The following is a 24,689-nucleotide window of genomic DNA, read 5'->3' as shown; positions in this document are numbered from 1 at the left end:
AAAAATTTTCAAATTGATTTTTCTAGAAAACGGTGTGTCCTACCGATTTAAAACAAGAGTACCTTTTAGCACCAGAATACTTCACAATTTAAAAATCCAGTGTCAGAAATGCATAAAAGTTAAAGATAAAAAAGTTATGCGATAAAATAACCGTTGCCCTACCCAAAACGGACGCCTATGATCGGTACTAGAAATTTGCAATGGATGGATTAGATTTATATCTTGAAAATAAATACCCGTACCAATTTTTGTTTTTCTAAATAGAAGCGTTCTGGAGGTATTTAAGAAAAACTAATGACAAGACGCCATCTTCAAAGAGTTCTAGCTCCCTTAGGAAGCATTTTCGCACTAAGTGAATTGGGTTAAATTATCTTAAAATTATCTGAAGAATCTCCTGTCTTCGTTTGTCGGTAGAGTTTCTGGACACCCTGTATATATATTTTTTCAGAAAATACGTATTTAGTTAATATTTTTGGCAACAATTATTGTTCAGAAATCATTTCTTTGTGTCATTTTTCAATGTGTTTGTGTGTGTTTTATTCTTTTATTTTTTTAATTTTTGGTATTGTTTTAATAAAAATTTGTGGAAAGTAGTAAGTATCAAAATTAGTTTAATATTTAAATTAAATATAAATAAACTGTTTAAAGTATATTGATTTCGTTGAAATCATAGAATAGAAGTATAACTTCTTACGTGCGTACAAAGTACATACATTCTTTTTTTTTTATTTGGAGTAGATTAAAAAATATTGTGATGGCTGGAAAATGAACTCGGATTGTCCAATCAAGTTTAGCGGCGTAACCACTATAACCTTATAGAATTATAGTACATTTCGGCGATAATGGTTAAATTGATTATACTTTTGGAGCTCGATAACTTCTAAACGATTTAACCGATTTTGATCACTAAATATGATGAGTTTGACATGTATTTACAAGTAGTGTCCGATGCACCCACGGTCAGATATGATATCTGAGGGTATAATAGGATTTAGTGAGCTTAAAAAATCGTTTTTTCTCTTAAGAAATGGATTTTTGATATATTTTTTTGTACTTTTCATATAAAAATGTTTCTTTACACTTACCTAAAGAATGCACTATTGGTGGTACAAATCCCGCTTCATTTTCGTGGCTCTCGGGCTTCGATTGGAGCTCAATAAAAGTTTGCTCAATGTTTCGTAACGTGGTTGGAGTCAAAGTAGGTGTGGTTCGAGTTGGGACTCCGGAATTGAGGCCTTCGAGAGTTATAAACTGTAAAAAAAAAAACAAATATATAGTAGAATGCCGTATGTAAAAGTATAAAAATATAGATTCAGAAAACGTTTCAACTTTTATTTTAAATTATAAGCAATAACATTCATCTGGTGCTACTATAGTATGCGGTCTACCATTAAGTTTCTGCTTTAGCTTGCGGTCTACCGCGGGATGTGATGTATAACCTGTATTATATACAGTGCCGACAAAAAATTTTTACAAAGTGAACAAAACGCATAAATCAGAAGAATTATTATTTTAATTTTACAAATTAATACTGTCATATCAATTTACTATTTTTGCTGGGAATAAATATTTTGTGCAAAATTAGAACGGGAAAATGATGCATTTTATAAAATTTACTTATTCAATACTTGTCAAAGTACTCAGGAATACCTATCAAATGAGCTTCAAAGGAAGTTGATGGCATCAAAATTAAACAAGTTATGATGACAATAAGAGAACTTTTCCAATTTTTTAAGAAAAAGTGAAAAATAAAAGCATACGCCATTTCCACAAAAATTAAAATTTATAGTGATCCCTATAACAGTTTCTTTATTAAGTAATGACCTCAAAAATGTTGACCGGTTTAGATTGTAGTTATTAAAAAAATAATTTTATTTTCTTTTGATAATACATAACACCAAAAATACTCTACTCGATAATATGTACGTCAAAAATGATAGAGAACCAAATAAAATAAAGGATTCAAAAGATTAAATTTAATACTATTTTATAACCCTTGAAATTACCTTTCAAATAGTTTTTAGATAAACCAGATTCTAGTTAAGGGGAAAGGCGCAAAATGTCGCATGTTAAATTTTTTAATGTGTTTTAAATGTATTCATTTTTCGAATTGGAGAAAACTAATAGGTAGGTATTTTTGAAAAATTTAAACGCCGAATGAAAGATTACGACATTACCGAGGGCCGAAAGTCCCTTAGAATAAATAAAAAGTTTCTTTTGAATAATATATCTAATTGCAAAACACACTACACTAAAACCACACACATTTAAAATCACACTAAATTTTTTCTTTTATTTTCACCCCTGTACCTTATTAAAATAAACATTATAGAAGTTTTCAGGGACTTTCCGCCCTCAGTAATAATGTAATCTTTCATTCTGCGTTTAAATTTTTCAAAAATATTTATTAGTTTTCTCGGAATTCGAAAAAAAAATGAATACATTTAAAACACATTGAAAATTTTGACAGGCGACATTTTGCGCCGTTCCCCTTAAGTATTATGGATTAGCCACAGTTTAGTTGTAATGAAAATTACATTATTACCTGAAAAATATTAAGTATTTAGGTAAAATTAATTTATTAATAATCCCATATAAACATAACACTTAATTTGAACATGTAGTTTCAGAACCTTATTAAAAACCAGACATAAAAATTAACGGAGTTATTCTGAAAAATATATCTTTTTTTTTTTTGGAAAACCTTTTTTACCATCAATTTTGAAAAAATTTTGGAGCATAAATTTTAATGCTATCAACTGTTTCGGGAGCTCATTTGATAAATATTTTTGAGTACTTTGAGTATATTTACTAAATATATTATAAAATACATCGTTTTCCCGTTATTTAAACTTGAATTATTTTTGATTATTCGCCGAAAAAAATATACATTCAATTATCTATAACTCTCTTTAAATATATATCTATTATTTTTATAATATTGTTTTTCAAGTACGAAATTTATTCAATTTTCTATTATATCAATTTTGGTAATGATAACTTTTTGTAAGAACTTATAGTTTTTGAGTTATTTATAAAAAACAGCTTTAAAAGATGCATGTTTTCACGAAAAGTTAAAATCCTTGATCTTTAATAAAACAGTCTTACATATTTATTTATTTTAATAATTTTATATAACAAATTTTGCATAGACTTTGTCCCTCTATCGATTTATGGGGTTATTTTTAATAAAAAAAACTTTCACTCCCGAGAGGGTAAAAGCGCAAATGGGCACTATGTCACCTTTGTTCCTTGAGATATCCTCTAACCACTCACCAATTTTCATGAAAATCGATGAAGTTCAACGAAATCGGAGGTAATCGTTTATATCCACCTTCAGTTATTGATTGCACTATCAATAAAACTGCATAAAAGTATTAAAAATAGCCTTAAAACTTTAAGAATGTTTAGTTTTCTTAATTATTTTCTTTTCGTTTTGTTTACTAAATAATTTCCTTTTGTTGATGTTTATTAGTATGTTCATCATCTAGTATCTAGTGTATAGAATAATAGAGTTATCAGTTATCATTAATTCTACGTAACAGCAAATATTTTTACAACAACTTAATTATTTTCCTGCAGTGGTTCTGCTAAATGCAAAAGACAAATAAAAATAAAAACAACGTAGTATCCCCGACGACTAGAGTAGAGATGTAAGTAAACGTGTATTAAAATTAGATACACGCTAGTAGGAACATTATTCACGCCTATAAATAGACCATTAACTTATAGGAAATAAAAGTTGCGAGTTCGCCAATGTTTTTTTACTATTGACGAAAATAGATGTGCACACTACGACAAAAACAAACTTCTTAATACCAATTAATCGGTTCAGAGAAATATTGAAACGGCGATTTTTCGAAAATCGAAAACAAGTTATATCAGCTATGAAAATAACAGAAATGTTTAATACATCACATATGGTGCTGAAGTTTGTGTCTGACACAGAAAGATGAAGAAAGATTGAGCATCCTAGAGCGAAAAATAATTAAGAGAATAGCAGGCCCAATGAACTTAGGTAATAATGAATTATAAAACTGATGAACCACGAAGTAAGAGAACTTTTGAAGGAAGAAGATATCGGCAGATTTATCAATGCCCAGAGCCCGGAGACTCAGATGTATGGGATATATAGAAAGGAGAAATCCAGAAGCAGTTTTCAAGAAAATTACCAAATGGAGACCTGTATCAGGCAGACCACGAGGCAGACCCAAAACTAGATGGGAGAACCAGATAGTCGAGGACCTTAAGAAGATAGGAATTAGAGAATGGGTAACCATAAGTAAAAACAGGAACTAACGGAGAAAAATTGTAGAAGATTCCAAGTAACATAGCCTATTGTAAAACTAAAATGCGGACTGATTCCCCGTGACAAATGAATTGGAAGAGATCGATGAGGGCGACAATCCCTCTGCTAGGAGTGTAGAGGTAGATGCCAGATGATGATGATAATACATCAATAAAAGACCGTATTGGACTTTATTCTACATATCTACCGAATAGATTGGAAGCCTGGGAAAGAAAGATACTTCTATCTCGATCTACTATCCTCCAAACAACGAATTATCCCGTGTGAAAATTGAAACGTCAAAAATAAGCTCATTATTATGTAGTAGAAACGTTAAGAAAAATTGAGTCCAATAAAGTCATCATGCAAAGGAATTTGTCACAAAGAGGAAATGAAATAGTATCAGCAGGAATTAAAGTAGACGAGATTATAATAACTGATGACTACACTGCAGAAATGAAGGTCAGAATCGAAAAAGCACGTTCTAATTTTATGAAAATGAAAAAAGTTCTATGTAGCAAAGATTTAACATTAGCTCTTAAAGTACGCCTAACAAAATGTTACGTATACAGTGTACTATACTACGGAGTGGAATGATGGACGTTAAATGTAGAAACAATGAGACGACTTAACGCCTTTGAAATGTGCACCTATAAAATAATTATGAGGGCTCCCTGGGTAGATAGAGTTAAGAACAATGAAGTACTGAGAAGAATAGGTAAAGAGAATGAAGTTGAACTTAAAATTAAAGAAAGAAAGCTACAGTATCTCGGACATGTGATGCGGGGCGAGAAGTATGGCATCCTGCGACTCATAATGCAAGGAAAGATAGATGGCAGAAGAAGCATCGGAATAAGACGAATTCCATTGCTGAAGAACCTGCGAGTGTGGTTTGGATGCAGCTCAAAACAACTATTTAGAGCTACTGCCTCAACAATTAAAATAGCTATGATGATTGCCAACCTCCGTAGCGGAGATGGCAATTGAAGAAGAAGAAGACGACGATAATAAACAACATTCAACATACGAATGATACACAGGATCTTCCAAACTTTGATAGTTGTAGCGAGCGGCCATATTGTTGAAGCTACATCTGTCAAATTGGTACACGACAATTAGACCGAAAGCAGTAGACCGAACTCATTAGACCGAAAAGCACTTTACCGAAACCTCACTAGACCGAACAGCATCAGACCGAAATGGTAAATAAATTTAAAAAGTTTGCAGTAAATTATGCTAAGATTTTGTATATCTGTCTTTTTGTTTATTGTTTTTTTTTGTATTATTTTATATATAGACTGTGTAAATTGTTACTCTGTACAGTCTGATATGAAATAATTTTTATCCGTTAAACAAATTAGTGAAGGTAAAAATAAATTAAGGGTAGAGTGACGTTAACACCATTTTAACTGTTTATAATAACCATCCAAATAACATTTAGTTGTAATTACATTAGTCTTATCTCTTTTACTGCGACAAGTAAAAAGAACTGCTTTTCGGTCTTCTGCTGTTCGGTCTAGTGAGGTTTCGGTAAAGTACTTTTCGGTCTAATGAGTTCGGTCTACTGCTTTCGGTCTAATGATTTCGGTCTCTTTACAGTAAACCGTCAAATTGGCTGTCATTGTTTTATCAATCCGGCAGCGTTCTCGGTGTGTTGGATAAATTGAACTCCAACAGTTCAGTAAAGAATCAAACAGTAGCCGACCGTTTACGAAACATCGCTGCTGTACGTCAAGATATGCAGGAGTATACGAGATAGTGGATTTCACATTACTCAAAAGAAATTGGCCTTTTACAGCCCACAACTTGTCTAATTTTGCGGCGTGATTTGGGCCTGCACCCCTAAAAAATTTAAATGACCTATACTAAATTTATAATCAAGATGCAGTAGAAATAAACAAACGAAGACACGTTAAATGCTACTAGGAGCACTCCCGAATCATAAGTTACAATGTATAAACTTTAAAAATTATGACTTAGGATTTACAATGTATATACATTGTAAATTATGATTTGGGAGTGCTCCCAGTAGCATTTAACGTGTCTTGGTTTGTTTATTTCTAGTGCATCTTGATTGTAAATTTAGTATAGGAGCTGATGGCGAACGACCATGGGCCATGGAACAGTTATAAACTGACACTAATTTTCGTATAAAAATCATATTCAGCGATGAGGCAAATTGTTAGATGAATGGGTACGTGAATAAATATAATTGTCGAATGTGAGACCATACCAATCCAGATGAGATTCAAAGCAATGCATCCAGAAGAAGTTTGGTGTGGATTTTGGATTGAATGCTATGTGGACACCAAAGACGTATTATATGGTTTCAACAGAACCTGCCACGCAGCTCATGCTATATTGGACATTCTGCACGATCAATTTAGTCTCAGGTCGTAGGTCTTTGCGAATAAGCAATACACCCAAGATATTCTCAAAGCAAATAATATAACCCATGCCATCGGTCAAATTCAGAGTCATGGAAAATTAGGTGCCCGTAAATTTAAAGATGGGAAGTGCCCACTTTTAAATTTAAAGACCCTATATTTATAATTGCATAAAGTTGTCGAAAATTTTATAGAATATGAAGAAAACGATGATGGATATATATTTATTTGTTGACAAGAATAGAAAAAATCAGAAAAATCAACAAAATTAATAAGACAAATGAAATCTTAAAACTGATCTGTAAAAAAAATAACAACATCAAAGACATCTTGTTCCCTAAAAAAAACACTACATACTTTTGGGCTTTTAGTCATACATACATACATACATACACAGATTATGATAGTGTTAAAAAATTAAATAATAATATTATTAGATTAAATTATCAGATCTGAATCTGAACTTTGGAAGATACCAATCAATGTTTATAATACTTTTAGAATATAAAAAAGGGAATAAATTGAAACTCATACAATAAAAAATAAATAAAAAAATAAAGATAAAAAAGATTTGTCCCTTTCCAAATAAACAATATAAACACAAAAAAGGGTTTTTAAACAGTAGCTAATTTAATTCCTAATAGTAATTATTATTAGCAACGTAGGCTTATCGTCTATTAGTAACATTATTCAGAGAAAATATATTTTTTCGGTAAATGGTCATTTAAAAAATTGTTGATTTTTCTAATACATTTAATATTTTTCTGAAGCTATTTCCTTGTGGCATTTTTATGATTAATTATTTATATGGGAAATAAGCCACAATTAAAATGAAAAAAATAATTTTATTAACGTTTCGACGCCCAAATCGGGTGCCGTTGTCAAAATACAAAATACATTTTTGTATTTTGTATTTTGACAACGGCACCCGATTTGGACGTCGAAACGTTAATAAAATTATTTTTTTCATTTTAATTGTGGCTTATTTCCCATATAAATAATTAATCATTTAATATTTATTTATTATTTATTTAGTAAGTTATTGTCAATTACCTGCTGATATAATAACTCCTGAGCAAGAAAGTGAGTGATTTCCTTCTGATCCAAAAACGCCATTTCGGAGAAAAATTATCGTTAAGTAAAAAAATAAAACACGCAAAAATGACAAAAAAAATTCGCACGAAAAAACTTGTTGCGTATACGTATGCGTAAAAATTCGTAAAGAAATCGATACTACCGATCGATAGCGATTCGTTCGTTCGTAAAAAATAAAAAAAAGTTAAAAAGTCGAGCACACGACTTGTCCGAGGCTCGACTTGTCGAAAAATGAAAATGGCCAAGTGGAAATTTTCATTTGTCGCCCACCGAAGCTTTATTTAGATCAGAGGTGGCGCACATTGCGATTATTATTTTTAGCACAAGTACTAGAAGTAAGTGCCGAAATCGAAATAATCGCTCCACGCAAAAAAATACGAAGCTTCAAACTCCACTCACATCCTAATAAGCCAACTTACTATTTGTTGTTTACTATCTCTTGACTAGACTGTGAAAAACTTATGCGCCTCCACCACATTCTCTAGCGAGTCATTGTCCTTTGTGTGGATACTCGACACTCAGAAAGTGATGTTGGATTATTGTTATTAATATTATTATTACAGGGAATACCCACCATTACCGACACTTCCGAATGTCATTAATCTTCCTCAATATTATTTTAATGATTATTCTACAAGGTGAACAATTTAATCAATAAAAATCATAGGGGTACTTTGTAGTGAGAAAAAAGATGGTTTTAAAAAAATTGGGATTTGCGCTTTCGCGTACAATCCTATTCTTAGGTGGACTAGTTCTGTTTCTCTGTGTTTTGGTTAAAATTTATTGTGTGGTCGGGCTGTTTTTGTTATCTTTCTCAATGCCTTCCTATTTCTTGTTTGTCTGTTTCCATGGTTTTAATTTTATGATTTTTATAGCGTTTTACATGTCATCCCATCATCTTGGGATTCGTTTCGTAACTTTGTTTGATTATCTCATTTGGTGGTCTTTTGATGATGTCATATCCATACTAGCAGGACGGATCTGTGAAAAAACGTCTATTTTTGGATGTGCAAGGTGGCATTCGGATTTTTGCAGATAAAGTTAGGTGACAACTTCAACAATAATAAATTGACTTATGCTCCTTCTCAAATATGCCCGGAACAATAACAAAAAAAAATAAAATATTAAAAATTTCGAAAAACATCGATTTTTTTTTCTACTTTCTTGCTTATAACTTTAAAACGATTCATTTTGGAACAAAGTCGTAGGGAAATAAAATAAAGACCATTGAATTTTGTATGATAAACGACTGGTTAAAAATGTCTTAAATTTATTACCCTTTCTGCAAAATAGCAATAAATACAAAATAAGGGGGCAAAATAAGCCTGTTTTTATTCAATGTTTTTCATCCACTTTGGTTGCACCTAGAACTTTTGTAATTCGCTTAGAAAATTCTTACAAAATAATTAAATCGTTCACCAAATTTCATTAAAATCGACCTAATCTTTTTAAAAAAGTTCTTTTTAAAAACTTTATGAAGAAAAAGTAGACCATTAAGAAGTTTGCTAATTTTTTTACATATAAAGAGCTTATCTATTATATAAAGAGCTATCAATTAAAATCGGATTATTTAAGCGGTTTCAGCACTGTTTTAAGGTTATAAACAATTTTTTGGCTTATAAACAAATACAGTGGCATAAATTCATTTTCTCGATAATAGGCGTCTCTAGAGATAAATCCCGAAACAGGTCGATTTTTATTTTTAAATTCTAATTTTTTGGTATATATATCATACTAGTGACGTCATCCATCTGGGTGTGATGACGTAATCGATGATTTTTTTAAATAAGAATAGGTGCCGTGCGATAGCTCAATCAAAAGGCTATTCAATTTTGTATTCAATATTATAAACATTAACATAATTATTTATACAGGGTTTGAATTAAAAAAAAATTGAATTAAATTAATTCCAATATTTAGATTACGTCATCACACCCAGATGGATGACGTCACTAGTATGATATTTATGCAAAAAATTATAATTTAAAAATAAAAATCGATCTGTTTCGGGATTTATACCAGAGTCGCCCATTCTCAAGAAAATGAATTTATTCCAACTCAAACGTCCTCACTGTATTTGTTTATAAGCCAAAACATTGTTTATAACATTAAAACAGTGCTGAGGGCGCTTTAATAATCCGATTTTAATTCTGTAAAGTGTATTAGATAGGTAGAGAACCTCTTTATACGTAAAAAAATTAGCAAACTTCTAAATGGTCTACCTTTTGTTCAGAAAGTTTTTAAAAAAATTTAGATTGCAAAATTATTATGCAAAAGGTCGATTTTAATGAAATTTGGTGGACGGTTTAAGTATGTTGTAAGAATTTTTTAAGCGAATTATGAAGGTTATAAGTGCAACCAAAGTGGTCGAAAAACATTGAATAAAAACAGTCTTTTTTGCCACCTTATTTTCTATTTATTGCTATTTTGCAGAAAGGGTAATATTTTAAGACATTTTAAACCAGTCGTATATTATACAAAATTCAATTATCTTTATTTTCTTTCTCTACGACTTTGTTCCAAAGTGAATCGTTTTAAAGTTATAAGTTATAAGCAATGAAAGTAGAAAGAAATCGATATTTTTCGAAATTTTTAAATATTTAAATTTTTTTATTAATGTTCCGGGCATATTTGAGAAGGAGCATAAGTCAATTATAATTATCTCACATCCACCTCAAAACAGATCCGCCTGGTCTATACCGATAGTAGTTGTAATGCCTAGGATAGTTCTCATTATTTTCCCTTGTTAAGTCTTGTTGTTTTCTTCTCCTTTTTTGTTCGCAGGTGTTTTTGACCTCATCAGTATTTTGTATGTTTTGGTTTTTGTATTTTTGCGTCGTTTTCTGTTTTTAAATAACGTTCTGATTCTTCTAAACCTTTGGTTTCCTTTTACAATTCTTTATTTAATTTTTTTCTTTCCAAATTTTCCCATGGTGACCTCAGATAGGTAAATGTCGTTACTTTTTCAAATTTTGTGGTCACTTTTCATGCGCCCCTTTCTGTTTTCTTGTTATTTTTTTTAATTACTTCATGAATTTTGTCTTCTGTAATCCATATACAGAGTGAGTCTGTAATTTGGAATAAATTTAATAGTTCAAATACTAATTGTTTTTTTTTAAATGCTCAGACCTGTCGATTAGTATTTCAAATCTAAATTTTTTACCCATGTTGTATAGATACAAGGTGTCCCAATTTAGAGATGTGACGTCATCGTTGATTTTCTTAAATGCAACACTGAATAAAAATTTGATATTTTGCAGCTATGTATAACTTTACACACCCTATCAAAATAACAGTGTTGCCATTTAAGAAAATCAATGATGACGTCATATCTCTAAATTGGGACACCCTGTATAGATTATTATTGTATGCAAAAAATTTCGATTTGAAATATTAATCGACACGTCTGAGCATTTTTCAGAAAAACAATTGTATTTGAACTATTGAATGTATTCCAAATTACAGACTCACTCTGTATGTATGGCTTCAGACTCAACTTCATTGAATTTTACGGTTTTTATTCATATTCCCGCATGAAAAATTATTATTGTTTTCTATGTGTATATTTCTTATAATCAATTTCTTTGTTTGTTTATCTTCTAATAAGATACATACACTATAATAGTCCTTGAAGCCACTATTAAAAAAATTATTACTTTCTTCATGATACTTTTTTTATTCATTTATTCATGTCGAGTCGGCCAACTTTTCTATTTCGAAAAATTTTCGGGAAGGGGGCGTTTCGTAAATATAGGTTTCTAAACTTTGGTGCGTCCAAAAACTGGAGTACCTTTAAAAATTCGTCGGACAATATTAACAGTAAATTGTAAGTATTTTGGGCAAACAATCCGGCAAAAAAATCATCATTTATCACTCCGTAGTGCGCCCCCCATAGGGGGAGGACGCACTCATCCTAAAAAATCTAAAATTCATAACATCGCAGCTGATTTTTGCAGGATTGTTTGATAAAAATATTTACAATTAACTGGTAATATTATCCGACCAATTTTTAAGGGTACTCCAGTTGTAGGACGCACCAAAGTTTAGAAACCTCTATACTTACGTAACGCCCCCCTCCCGAAAATTTTCCGACATATAAAAGTTGTCCAACTCGACATGAATAACTAACCCTGAAGAGGACTTGATGATATTAAAAGAGTAGCCGGAACGAATTGGAAAAATGTTACTCAGGATAGAGACCGATGGAAGGAGTTGGGAGAGGCCTATGTCCAAACGTGGACGATAGAAGGCTAAGAAGAAGAAGAAGAAGAAGAAGTGGACAAAATCCTAAACGGGGACAATCATTGATCGCATTTCCACATAGCATTATATCTATACACGCAAATCAAACAATGATAGTAGTATATGAATAACTGAATAAAAGAAGTCTCATGAGGGAGGTATAATTTTTTTAAATGGTGGGCCTTACAGAGCACCTCAAGGAGCTAAAATGTGAACCATACCAATTTCTTCGTATTTGTCATTCGTATCCATTGTAAATATTCAGCTTTCATCAAAAGTAATATTCGCTATATCACCTTAATTACAAACTAAGGGTAAGAACTGAACAAGTAGGTCGAGGTGGAGGTGTAGGTCGCGGTGGATGCTACTAGTTAAGTCGCAGTCGATGTCGATAGCACATAGCAAGGAGGTCACCTGCGCTGTCAGTCGAGCTAACCACTATCAAGTGAAGTAGTTTAATGAAATTTGAATGACAAAAAGACTGTGCTTTTGCGATGTTGTGTCAGTCAAGTGATGATAGTGATGAAATGTCAGCTGTAAATAATCAGATCCTCCTTCATATTTCAAAAATTTACTGAATTTAATTACTTTAGAAATTCAAAAATAAACTGAATACAAAAAAGGGATTAGATAAAAAGTATCAACTGAGATAGCGCAGGTAATGACAACTTGGTTTCGAACGGACCAATCACAGGGAATCATCCTCGTAGGCCGCGCAATAGACATCCATGTGAAACAAACTAAACTCATTTTATTTTCAAAAGCATCGATGTAAACCTTCTGGATGGCATCGCGCTAAACCTCCTGGATGGCATGGCATCGCGCTAAACCTCCACCGCGACTTACCTGCTCTGTTCTCTTCCATTCACTACAATGTGTTTGTTTTATATGGATATCGACATCAACCGCGACCCACTTGTTCTGTTCTTACCCTAAGGGGGCTGATGGGTCAACAAGCCTGAGGAAGACCGAGACTTATTTATCAAGACTACCTAGAGAATGATTTAAAAACTATTGGAGTTAAAGCATTAGAGAACTATTGCCAGAGACAAGGGCAAATAAAGGATTGTTCTGAGAAGTCTTTGGTCCATTACGAGTCGTGATGTCACGGATGCTGATGATGAAATTTCATAATTTGGCAAACAAAAACAAATTAAAAGTAAAAAATATACCTATAGTATAGAAAACCGTGATAGCAAGAAAAGTAATACATAAAAATCATAAATTAAAAATGCTGTCAAACTGTCTTTTGAAAAGTGTAATCAAATGTTTGTAAACTAGAATTACAAATTAAATACATATATCTAACCTAGTATACTTAGAAAAAATTAGAGGTAGATGGTAAGAATGTATAGGCCCTAGAAAAATTTGAAAGGTGAATTCACACGGATTTGATGAATAAATGATAAATGAGGGCAATAATGTACTATTGTTTTCACCCAATTTTGAAAAAATGTGAAAACTTTGTATTATCCACGTCCGTCTGTCCGTCCGTCTGTCTGTAATCACAACTCCTTCGTCAATATACCAGCTAGAATGACAAATGAGGTGTCAACTGAAAGCTGACAATCCAAGGATGGTACTAAAGGTGAGATATTTGACCTTAGCGGTCTGTCCGACCGCGAATATAACTCCTCCATCATTATACCAGGTAGAATGACAAATGAGGTGTCAAATGAAAGCTTATAATCCAAGGATGGTACTAAAGGTGAGATATTTGACCTAGGCTGTCTTTCCGTCGGTCCGTACGACCGCGAATATAACTCCTCCGTCATTATACCAGGTAGAATGACAAATAAGGTGTCAAATGAAAGCTTATAATCCAAGGATGGTACTAAAGGTGACATATTTGACTTAGGCGGTCTGTGCGTCGGTCTCTCCGACCGCGAATATAACTCTTCCATTATTATACCAGCTTGAATGATAAATAAGGTGTCAAATAAAAGCTTATAATCCAAGGATGGTACTAAAGGTGAGATATTTGACCTAGGCTGTCTTTCCGTCGGTCCGTACGACCGCGAATATAACTTCTCTGTCATTATACCAGGTAGAATGACAAATGAGGTGTCAAATGAAAGCTGATAATCCAAGGATGGTACTAAAGGTGAGATATTTGACCCAGGCTGTCTTTCCGTCGGTCCGTACGACCGGGAATATAACTCCTCCGTCATTATACCAGGTAGAATGACAAATGAGATGTCAAATGAAAGCTGATAATCCAAGGATGGTACTAAAGGTGAGATATTTGACCTTGGCGGTCTGTCCGTCGGTCTGTCCGACCGCGAATATAACTCCTCCATCATTATACCACGTAGAATGACCAATGAGGTGTCAGATGAAAGCTTATAATCCAATGATGGTACTAAAGGTGAGATATTTGACCTAGGCTGTCTTTCCGTCGGTCCGTACGACCGCGAATATAACTCTTCCATCATTATACCAGCTTGAATGATAAATGAGGTGTCAAACGAAAGCTTATGATCCAAGGATGGTACTAAAGGTGAGATATTTGACCTAGGCTGTCTTTCCGTCGGTCCGTACGACCGCGAATATAACTTCTCCGTCATTATACCAGGTAGAATGACAAATGAGGTGTCAAATGAAAGCTGATAATCCAAGGATGGTACTAAAGGTGAAATATTTGACCCAGGCGGTCTGTCCGTCGGTCCGTCCGACCGCGAATATAACTCCTCCATCATTATACCAGCTAGAATGATAAATGAGGTGTCAAATGAAAGCTTATAATCCAAGGATGGTACTAAAGGTAAGATATTTGACCTAGGCAATCTTTCTGTCGGTCCGTACGACCGCCAATATAACTCCTCCGCCATTATACCGGGTAGAATTACAAATGAGGTGACAAATGTCAGTTTAGTAAAAATGACTCAAAATTAGTAAATTCGTATATCAATCCACGCAAAGTTACACGTAAAATTCAAATATCGTCTTCCAGTTCTACTTTCATTACTTTGGGTGAAAAATAGGACTTACGAAGTCCAATTACTTGTTATTGTATATGAATAATATTTTCAACATTAACCTTGGAAGTTACCTTAAGATATCATGAGAATTTCTATACTTAAATAATTTTTCGTACTTTTCAGATAATCTTAGTTTTATTAGAAATCTGGCAACGGCGCCGTGTTCTATAAGATCATGTACGGAATGTTTAATAAAGGTAATAAAACATACCAGATAGTGCAATTCGATATTTCAAGGTGTTTAGCACATCGGTAATCTAGGTAAGAACAAGGATAGCTAGATTTTTTTTATATAATTACAGCATTGATACTTTGAAATATATCAATTTTCGTAAAAACAATCAACATATTAAATGCATGTAGGTATATAAAATTAATTTATAACGAAAAAAAAAAACGATAGGAAATACGGTATTTCCCAGAATAGGTGCTAGCTGGAAATTAACTGAATTGGAACATTTTAACTTCTACAGCGTGAATTATTGATCTATAAAAATGAAGATAAATATGGGTTGGAAAATCACAATATATTTTATGAAAATTCATACTCTTTTAGTTTTGCTTAAAGGATTATTGAAGTTATACTTCTTGCGCGATTGGGAGTGAATTTTTATTATTCTGCGCACATGCGCACACAGACAGTATGGCGTTAGTTGCTAAATCTTTCAAGTTTTGTATAAATATATCAGTGCCAGAAAAGGTGTGAAAAGAATATATTAGTGTTTTCAGTAAATACGTATACTTATTATAATTTTTGTGTCTTTTGATTTGTCTTCCTCGGGAGTAAGATAAGTAAGTATCTATTATTAAAACATTTATATTTAATAATATACTTCACTTCGTCTGCTTGTTACCGTGAATTGTCATTATGCCCGAGACTATGTATATAGAGAGTTCGTAGCGTTATTCGTATAGTATTCGGCTAGAGATCAAGAGGTCTTGGGTTCAAATCCGGAGACCACTCCTATTCTTTTTTTTATTTTTGGAAAGTGGTAAGCATTAAAATTAGTTTAATGTTTAAATAAAATAAAAATAAACGGTTTAAAGTATATTTATTTTCAAATTGAAGAATCTCAGATGCAGAATCCACCAATTTAATAAGAATTAAAAATGGTAAATAGTATTTTAAAACTGAGATTTTTCGTGTTGAAAGTTCTTACTGATACATCCTTAATCTGCGACTTTTTCAATTAATAAGACAGCAGACGACGAATATAGAAAACGAAAGGGAAACGATCACATTTCGCTTTCATTCGTCTAGGAAAAACGGACAGCAGAGGAACTTTCAGTACTCAAGTCCGAGTAAAGGAAATAAAAATAATAAATGATGGTTTTGCTTTTGCTTGTTTTCGATTCAGAGGGTTGCACACCAGCTAGACAGGCTGTTTCTACCATTTCAGGCGTCCTCAGTAGCTTTCGTTAGTGTGCCTACCTCTGGACCGAAAAACAAGCAAAACCATCATTTTAAAGGGTAATATATTTATTTTGTTGAAATATACATAATAGAAGTATAACTTCTTACACATTCTTTTTTTTATTTTTATGACGATTCTGTGTACAGATTTAAAGCTTCGACGACATAATATTTGATGATCATAATAAAGCTGGAAGTAAGAAATGTAGCAGCTTTAAGTCGTTTCAATTACTTTGACTTTTGTATCACAAACAATAGACCACAACACACAACACTCTGCACCCGATATTTTATGCAGCCCTATATTTATTCTTATCCAGTAACTCTTTTTTTCTGAGGCAGTACACCCATAGATATAATAACACAGATTAGGCAAGGTCCGAAAAATAGCGTAAGGCCTATTTCATACTTTACGACTTTGGTCGTCACGACAAACGATCGTACGACCGTTTGTCGTGCTCATCGGACTTTCACTCTTTACGACAGTATTCATCTTATTGTCGTAGAAAGCACGGGGCGTAGAATGAACCGGGCAAAAATTTTGGCTTTGTATTTAATTTATCGCTGTAACAAAAAAAACAAAGACGTAATCGCCTACATTGGGTGCATCCAATCAATGGAAGAAGAAAAGAAGTAGGTTTATATCATACACTTTTTGGAGATTTAAGAAATGACCAAAATAATTTTTTTAATTATTTCCGCATGTCAGTGACATGAGTTTCCTCGCCCTTTTCGGGCGAGTTTCGGATCTTTTGGGATCCTTTTCCCCTTCCATGCATCTTTGCATATTGTCCACAGCCAGTCTTTCCCTTTTTCTCCTAAAGATTTGATCATTTCTGGTGGAATTTCATCCTCCCCTGGAGCCTGGAGCTTTACCTATCTTTAATTTTCGTATCGCTTCTACCAGTTCTTCTCTTGAAATCTCTCAATTGTTCCCCCATGTGGTTTATTTCTCTCAGCCTTTCTTGCGGTGTACTTCCAAATTTTTCTTCATACAAGTTATCAAAATACAAAACATTAAATTACATAAATGTTGTTTTTGTTCGCCCTGATCATTTTTGGTAATCCCAGCTTATTAAATTAAATGCTTGCTTTAATGATTATTGTACCATTTTTGTTGTCCCAGTCCAGTAGCAATATATTTGTTTAAAAAATATATAGAGTCCTTTTCATAGGCATTTTTCAGTGCGTCACAAATGATAGAAAAAAAGGTAAGTCCGTGATAATACACATTTATAACATTTATTCTAACATGACATTTTAGTTAAACTATGTTAAACATGACAGTTGTCACATTTTATCTGCAATTTGGCATAAAACCAAATCAATTGTGTTTATTGCATTTAAAAAATGGTATTTTCTTTGATTTGTATAGTTTTATAAATTGTACAGATTATATTCGTAGATGTATTATACAATTCATAATTGTTTTTCAATTATAGCGCCATCTATCGACAACTAGAATAAATGTTATAAATGTCTGTAATCACAGACGTGCCTTTATTCTGTCACATACATACATAATGCGTTAGAAAGAAATCAAAAAACTGTGACGCATTGGAAGATGCCAATGAGAAAAAGATTACCTATTTTGTTAATAAATACAATTTAATTAGTGAACAATAATTATTATTGTTATTGGGCTCAATTTTCATCTTTCAATATTTAAAAGATCCGTCTAAAAAACTGATTTTATTTTATTTAATATACAGATTATATTAATATCGATACATATTTAAATAATCATTAATAAAACACGAATCTACGTTTATGTCCATGGACACTAAACTGTGCAATAAAAGAATCTTTAAATTATTAACAACAAATTTTAGATATTCTCGATGAAACATTTATGATTTAATTTTTATAATAGATACATTGATAATAATGCATTTTATAATAGGGTCTATTCCTCGGCATTTTGACAAAGTCCTCACAAAGTCTATTGAAATTTTTGTCCTCACAATTAAATAATACCAACCAGATGCTTACCTATGTATTGTATCTATACAGGTAAAAATTCCTCATCTATATTGTTTACCATTATGTACGTGCCACTGGATTCACTGGTACTAAATACACGACTAATTGTCGTTAAGTATGGAAGAATTAATTTATGCCCGTGGTTCACTGATAGCACGGCACGACACGAGCTAGAGTAACGACAAAGGGTAACAAATCAACTGGAAGTTCTGTCCGACAAAATACATGGGACGTTTTCGTGGTCTGACGTTCCAAATTTTTAACCTGTTCCACAATTAAAACTTCCCCTGTACCAGTGTTCCCATACATCAAAGTTTATACGACTAGACACCCTTGAGCTATTAACAAATTTTCAGCTTGCTATTAATCAACTTTTTTTGATACGCGGAATCCAGACCTATTATCACAAATATGTAATAAATATTCCCAATTAAAATACTTCCCTTTTTTTCAAGGATTTGATTTCCCACAACAAGGTGGAAAATGGATGCAGAAGATGATCTAAAAAAGCTCAACGTCACAAATTGGAGAATGAAAGCAATAGGACAAGAACGGATGGAGGAGAATAGTCAATCAAGGCATGGGCCTACTAGGCTGCAGTGGCGACGCTTGACTTTTTCTGAAGTGTTACCAAAACCAGATGCAAAAAATCTTATTTAAAAAAATGAAGATATGGCTAAATGTATATATACACTCACCGGCACAAAATTCCGCCACCCAAAATTTTTGATTAAGTTTGACAATCTAAAACTATTATTTGTACTTCGATTTTCAAGATTCTTGCACGAGTTTGTAGGTACATGTATTGATATAGTTTGGTATTATTCCGGTAACAAAACAATTTTGCTTGCATGGCATTATACGGGGGTGAATGTAAGCGTTGTTTTTCTCCTAACTTTAAAAAATTCTGTGGAAAAATTGGAGGGCTGATTTTGTTTCATACTCCTTTTGTATTATCCTGGAGGTATCACCAAGGTATTGTTTTTTGAATTATCTGAATATCTCTTTTCTTGTAAGAGCTGTAATTAAAAACACTAGTTTGAATGTTTATTTAATTAAAAATATCAAACGCACTAAAATTAACAAAACAAATTTAACAACAAAACAATCCAATAGCGGTTATGTCCACCTCTTGCAGCAACGACTGCTCGCAATCTGTTTAGCATCTAATAAAGATGTGTTTTCCTTGCCTGGGGAATAGCCCGATATTCCTCTACCAGGGCCATAACTGTACCAATTTTTCTGGAGGCTTAGGATGACGGCAAATAGCTTTTTTTATTCATCCCATAAATGCTCAATATGATTGAGATCTGGGCTGCATGCGGGCCATTCTAATCTTATCAATCTAACCTCAATTGTATGAGTCAATCAGTGTTTTTATTTACAAAAAATGGTACAGCTCTTACAAGAAAAAAGATATTCGGATAATTCAAAAAACAAAATGTTGGTGATGCCTCCGGGAAAATATGACAGGACTATGAAACAAAATCAGGCATTCCATTTTTCCACAGAATTTTTTAAAATTAGGAGAAAATACAACGTTTCCTTTCACCCCTGTACAATGACATGCAAGCAAAATTTTTTGTTACCGGAATAATACCAAACAATATGAATACATGTACCTACAAACTGGTGCAAGAATCTTGAAAATCGGAGATAATATCATTTTGTACATCACTTGAAACTCTCGAAAAAACAGATGTTTCTAGATGTTGATAAAATTTTTGATCTTTTTTGGTAATTAATGTTAACAATTCCCTGTAATTGCCTCGATTGTCAGAGTCGTTGCACTCAAAATGACCACGAAACGCTAGTTCTTGTTTGGCCCAAAAATATACAGTATCTATTATAAGTGTGCTAAGGATATACCTATCTATTTTTTTAACAAACTCATTATGTTTAGCAATATTTGCTTTAAAAGCTTAGTTAAGAGAACTTTTGATTTTTGTTTTGCCAAACTGAATCAAATTGGGTATACATCTTACATGTAGGTAAGGGAGAAATTTCATGTCTCCTTTTTAAAAATCTAACACTATTTAAACCGTGAACCTAGTCCACCCATTTTTTTGTAGAAACCAGAAGACATGGCCAACAATGCAGTATATTTTTCTTGGAACCATAATATAACCAAGGATTTTCACTGTACCAACTAAATTTAAAATATCGAACTACTTTTGTTGATTCCTTTTTTAGATTGTTTAAAATAGGTCTTTAATTTTTAATCTCATTTTTTTTCTTCAAAATTTTACAAGGAGAATTACTTTTCAAGTAGTTGATCGATTAAGAAGCGACACTCATCCATGGTTAACTGCACGCACACTTTTTATAGGTACTGTCACCAATTTTAAATCTGGTAACAGCGCCACTGATACAGAGCGCGCTTATGCCGTCACTTCTTCAAATTTTTCAGTCACTAGCCGGTCCCGAGCGCCAGCGTGGGTATATAACCATTGTAACCAGAAATGAGTCTGGTAACAGAGTATAATAAAGTGCAACTGAGTCACATAAACTCGCCAATATTTTCGTGTCTACGAGTAGTTGGCAATTTACTGAGTTAGGTACTATTACCACATAATATAATAATATATTTCTTTTGGTAAAAATATTGGTAAGTAGAATTATTCATCGTCATAAAATATTTATTTGCAAGATTTTTAACTGTTACCAATGGTAACAGTGGTTACATGGACGCTTCGCCAGTGCTAGGCTGGACGCGGAAATTATTATCATTTGACTTTTCTGTGTCATTTATGAAACTGTACTTTGTGTTATCCTGTATATCGTAACATCTTTTAAGAAAGGTGTATATGAAGCAATATAATTCAAGACACATTACCTTTTTAAGAAATGAGGCGTGTTTACACGCGAAGGTCACCAATTCGACACCTCGAAAAATACGTAGCTAAAAGAAGAGCAGGTAAACAATACTCCTCGTTGAATTTTGTTTTTGATTTTATCGTAATGAATAAAAACAATATTTTTAATTAAAATGCAGAACTTTCACAGAGATTTTTATAGGTGATTTTCAGATTTTTATAGGTGAGGGGGGTGGGGGCGTAACGCAATTTGGGGGTGGAGGTTTTGTTAATCAAAAAAATCATTATGAATAAAGTGAGATTACTGATGGAGAAACTGCGAACAACCTGGAAAACCCATTTAAGAAACCAAACACGACTTATTGTTTCCAACATCACTAAAAATGTTCCAAGAAACAGAAACAGAAAAAAAAGGTATAGATTGAAGTTCAGGCTCAAAAAACTCTTATTCTAGGGCCACAGTAACGTCTAATGCCGTTAATTAACGCATTATTTGCCATTTCTGTAATGCAATTAATGCGTTAATTAACGGCATTAGACGCTACTGTGGCCCCAGCATTATAGATAAAATTGGCCTAATTCAACAGTGAAATGTCCTTAATGAAGCAATGAACACTGGTATAGCATAAGATGATATTCGTGAATAAATAAAAAAATTACATAAAGAGGTGAAAGAAGAAGCAACATGTTAAAAGAAAGAAAAGTTGAAAAACAATAACACAAGTTATTTTACCAAATTTCTGGTACTTTTCGCAACATGATTGTAACTTTTAGGTAAAAGTGGTCACTTTATAAAAGTTACGTAATATTAGATAGGGGGAGGGGTATAGAAAAACGGTATGATGCATTATATAGGGGAGAGGGAGGGCCAAAAATCTTTAAAAATTGCGTTACGTAATACATGGACAACTAAGTTAATCGTTAGACGCAATTGACAGAGGATATTTGCGTTTTTGATAACCTGGACATCCAATGAGAAGAGATCCGAAGATAACAGGTGTAAGCCAATCTCAAGCAAACATAGTCGTAACCAGGAGGTGGTTTTGGGGGTTATAACCCCCCCCCTTTTGGATGTACTTTGAGCTCTATACACTTAACACCATTACTATTCAAGCAGTTGTAACCACCCCTTAGGATCATCCTGGTTACACTTCTGCAAGCAAATAGTATAAAGAAGGACGCAATTAAAAAAAACTACTATCGGGTTAAACAGCTATATGGAATAAAAATCAACGGGGAACTAGTTAATGAAATTACGCGGACGATACAGTAATTCTCTCAGAAAATATTGAAGGTCTCCAGAACTAAATTTTTAGTCTTTAGTCGACCAGATGCAAAGCTTCTAGACCAATTAGATCTAGACACAGAAATAAAACGCAGAATAGCAATGACTAAACTACTTTTATGAAAATGAAGATATTTCTTCGCAATAATGATCTTAGTTTAGAACTAAGACACAGAATGGTTAAGTGCTATATTTGGGCTTACTTTTTGTATGGTGTAAAGTTTTTACCCTAAAAGTATCGAGCATTAACAGAATTGAAGCATTGGAAATGTGGCTTCATAGACGGGTGCTGATGATACCTTGGACAGCAAATAAAACTAATAAGAAAGTATTAAGGAGGGTCAACAAAATAAAAGAGAATTGCTAAAGACTGTTAAACGCTGAAAAATGTATTATTTGGGACATACAGTGAGAAGGAATGGACTCAGAAATCAAATGCAGGACAATTATTCCATATTGCAGCAGATCGAGAAGAAACGTGAAGAAGAAGACCGTTTGACAATAATTATTGACACCACAATTTCTTTTACGCTACCCATTTTGTGTTATTGTGTTGAAGTTTGTCAAGGTGGTCATAATATTATTGTAGATATTAATTTTTCTACAGAACTGAGAAAAAAAAGGTATAGATTGTCAAACCTAGGAACAAGTCTGAAAATCTTATAATGGCCATGTGGCCTTATGGCGATTGTAAAATTTTCAAACTTGTTCCTAGGTTTTACATACAAACTATATCAATATTTAATTTTTTGCTTTGAACATTCCTGTATAATATTTTATTAATTAAAATTACCATATACACAACCATCTTCTATCCAACTACTTTTTTTCTGATAAAGATCAAAAAAAATATTTCGGGCGACCCTGTATGATATCCACCTTTTGCTCGGGTATGTAAAGTATTTCCGATTGTACGAACTCAACGTGCGTTCTGCCTATGACTCATCGACGGAACTGTACCAGCGTCTGCCATCTCCAAGCACTATAATACTTAACTTAATCCATCTCTTTAGCAAAATCAGAACCGGCTTAAGTCATATCGCCATTATCGAATCAAATAATACGCATTGATGCAGGTTGTATAATATAACATTTAATGGATTTAGTTAGAAACGATGTTTTTGTTATAATACGCTGGAAATTGCACGTATGTATAAAACTGCCTAATAATTTGTTTTCAAATTTATACTACTAGAATTCCAGTCTACTATTTAACTATAATACGATCGTGGGAATATACGTAATCTTGTGTAATCGTGTACATAGTCTTGCATACGTAATTTTGTGGAAATTCATGCACGTGCTAATATTATAGTGCTATAAGCTAAGATTAGAATAAATACGGAAATGAAAAGTTGCTCAAATTATTCTCATATTTAAGCCAGAGAAAAATAAATTTCAGGTTACTTCATACAAACCAATAAGTCTGCTACCGGTTTTATCAAAAATATTGGAAAAACTTCTCCTTAAGCAATTATCCCCAATCATAGAAGAAAGAAAACTAATACTTCAACACCAGTTTGGGTTCAGAACACAACACAGAACAATAGAATAAGTATATAGATTGGTAAAATACATCAAAAATGATCTAAAAAATAAAAGGTATTGTTCCGCTGCATTCCTGGACATTGGTCAGGTATTTGACAAGGTGTGGCATGTTGGTCTCCTATTTAAGCTAAGAAAAATCTTCCACATCCTTTCTACCAAATCCTAAAAAGCTATATTTCCAACTGACATTTCCTCAGTCAGGCAGGATAATGAATACACACCGCTTTTCTAGCCTCTCACCATGATCCAATCTCAGCATGAAAAAACCTTCAAAAAGACCTTAACAATATCCAACACTGGCTTAAAAATGGAAGATAAAGGCGAATGTAAATTCAACCATGTTACTTTCACCATGAAAAAACAAAATATCCAAACGTAACTCTTGCACGAAACACAGCTCTCACAAACCGATATTGTCAAGTACTTAGGAATCCACCTTGATAGAAGATTAACTTGGCAAAAGCACATTTTCACAAAAATAAAACAACTAGGAATAAAATTCCGAGAAATGTACTGGATCATCGGTCGTAATTACTCTGCTGCGCTGCAAGCTATAACTTGTTGAAACAGTGCAAGTGTAACCACAACAACGCGATAAGTAACGGAGTAACTCCTTTGTAGTGTCGAAAGAAACCGACACCCGATCTATC

The 24,689-nt window shown here is 32.9% G+C and overlaps 1 protein-coding gene across 4 annotated transcripts in view; it reads right to left on the bottom strand.

Moving 5' to 3' along the window:
- LOC126887246 (transcription factor kayak) overlaps window positions 1-24,689 on the bottom strand; it is a 225,338-nt gene that overhangs the window by 22,875 nt on the left and 177,774 nt on the right. For 3 of the 4 annotated variants that reach the window (XM_050654657.1, XM_050654655.1, XM_050654656.1), the window contains exon 2: window positions 1,086-1,251. In XM_050654657.1, coding sequence (XP_050510614.1) covers window positions 1,086-1,251 — 166 coding nt within the window. Of the gene's footprint in view, window positions 1-1,085; window positions 1,252-7,728; window positions 8,012-24,689 lie in introns of those variants that run through there. The other variant, XM_050654658.1, reaches the window with a different exon arrangement.

This window comes from Diabrotica virgifera, chromosome 6 (assembly GCF_917563875.1).
Source record: "Diabrotica virgifera virgifera chromosome 6, PGI_DIABVI_V3a".
Classification (NCBI taxonomy): Eukaryota; Metazoa; Arthropoda; class Insecta; order Coleoptera; family Chrysomelidae; genus Diabrotica; species Diabrotica virgifera.
Note: the sequence above shows the minus strand (reverse complement) of the source record. Positions and strands in the feature narration are given on the sequence as shown.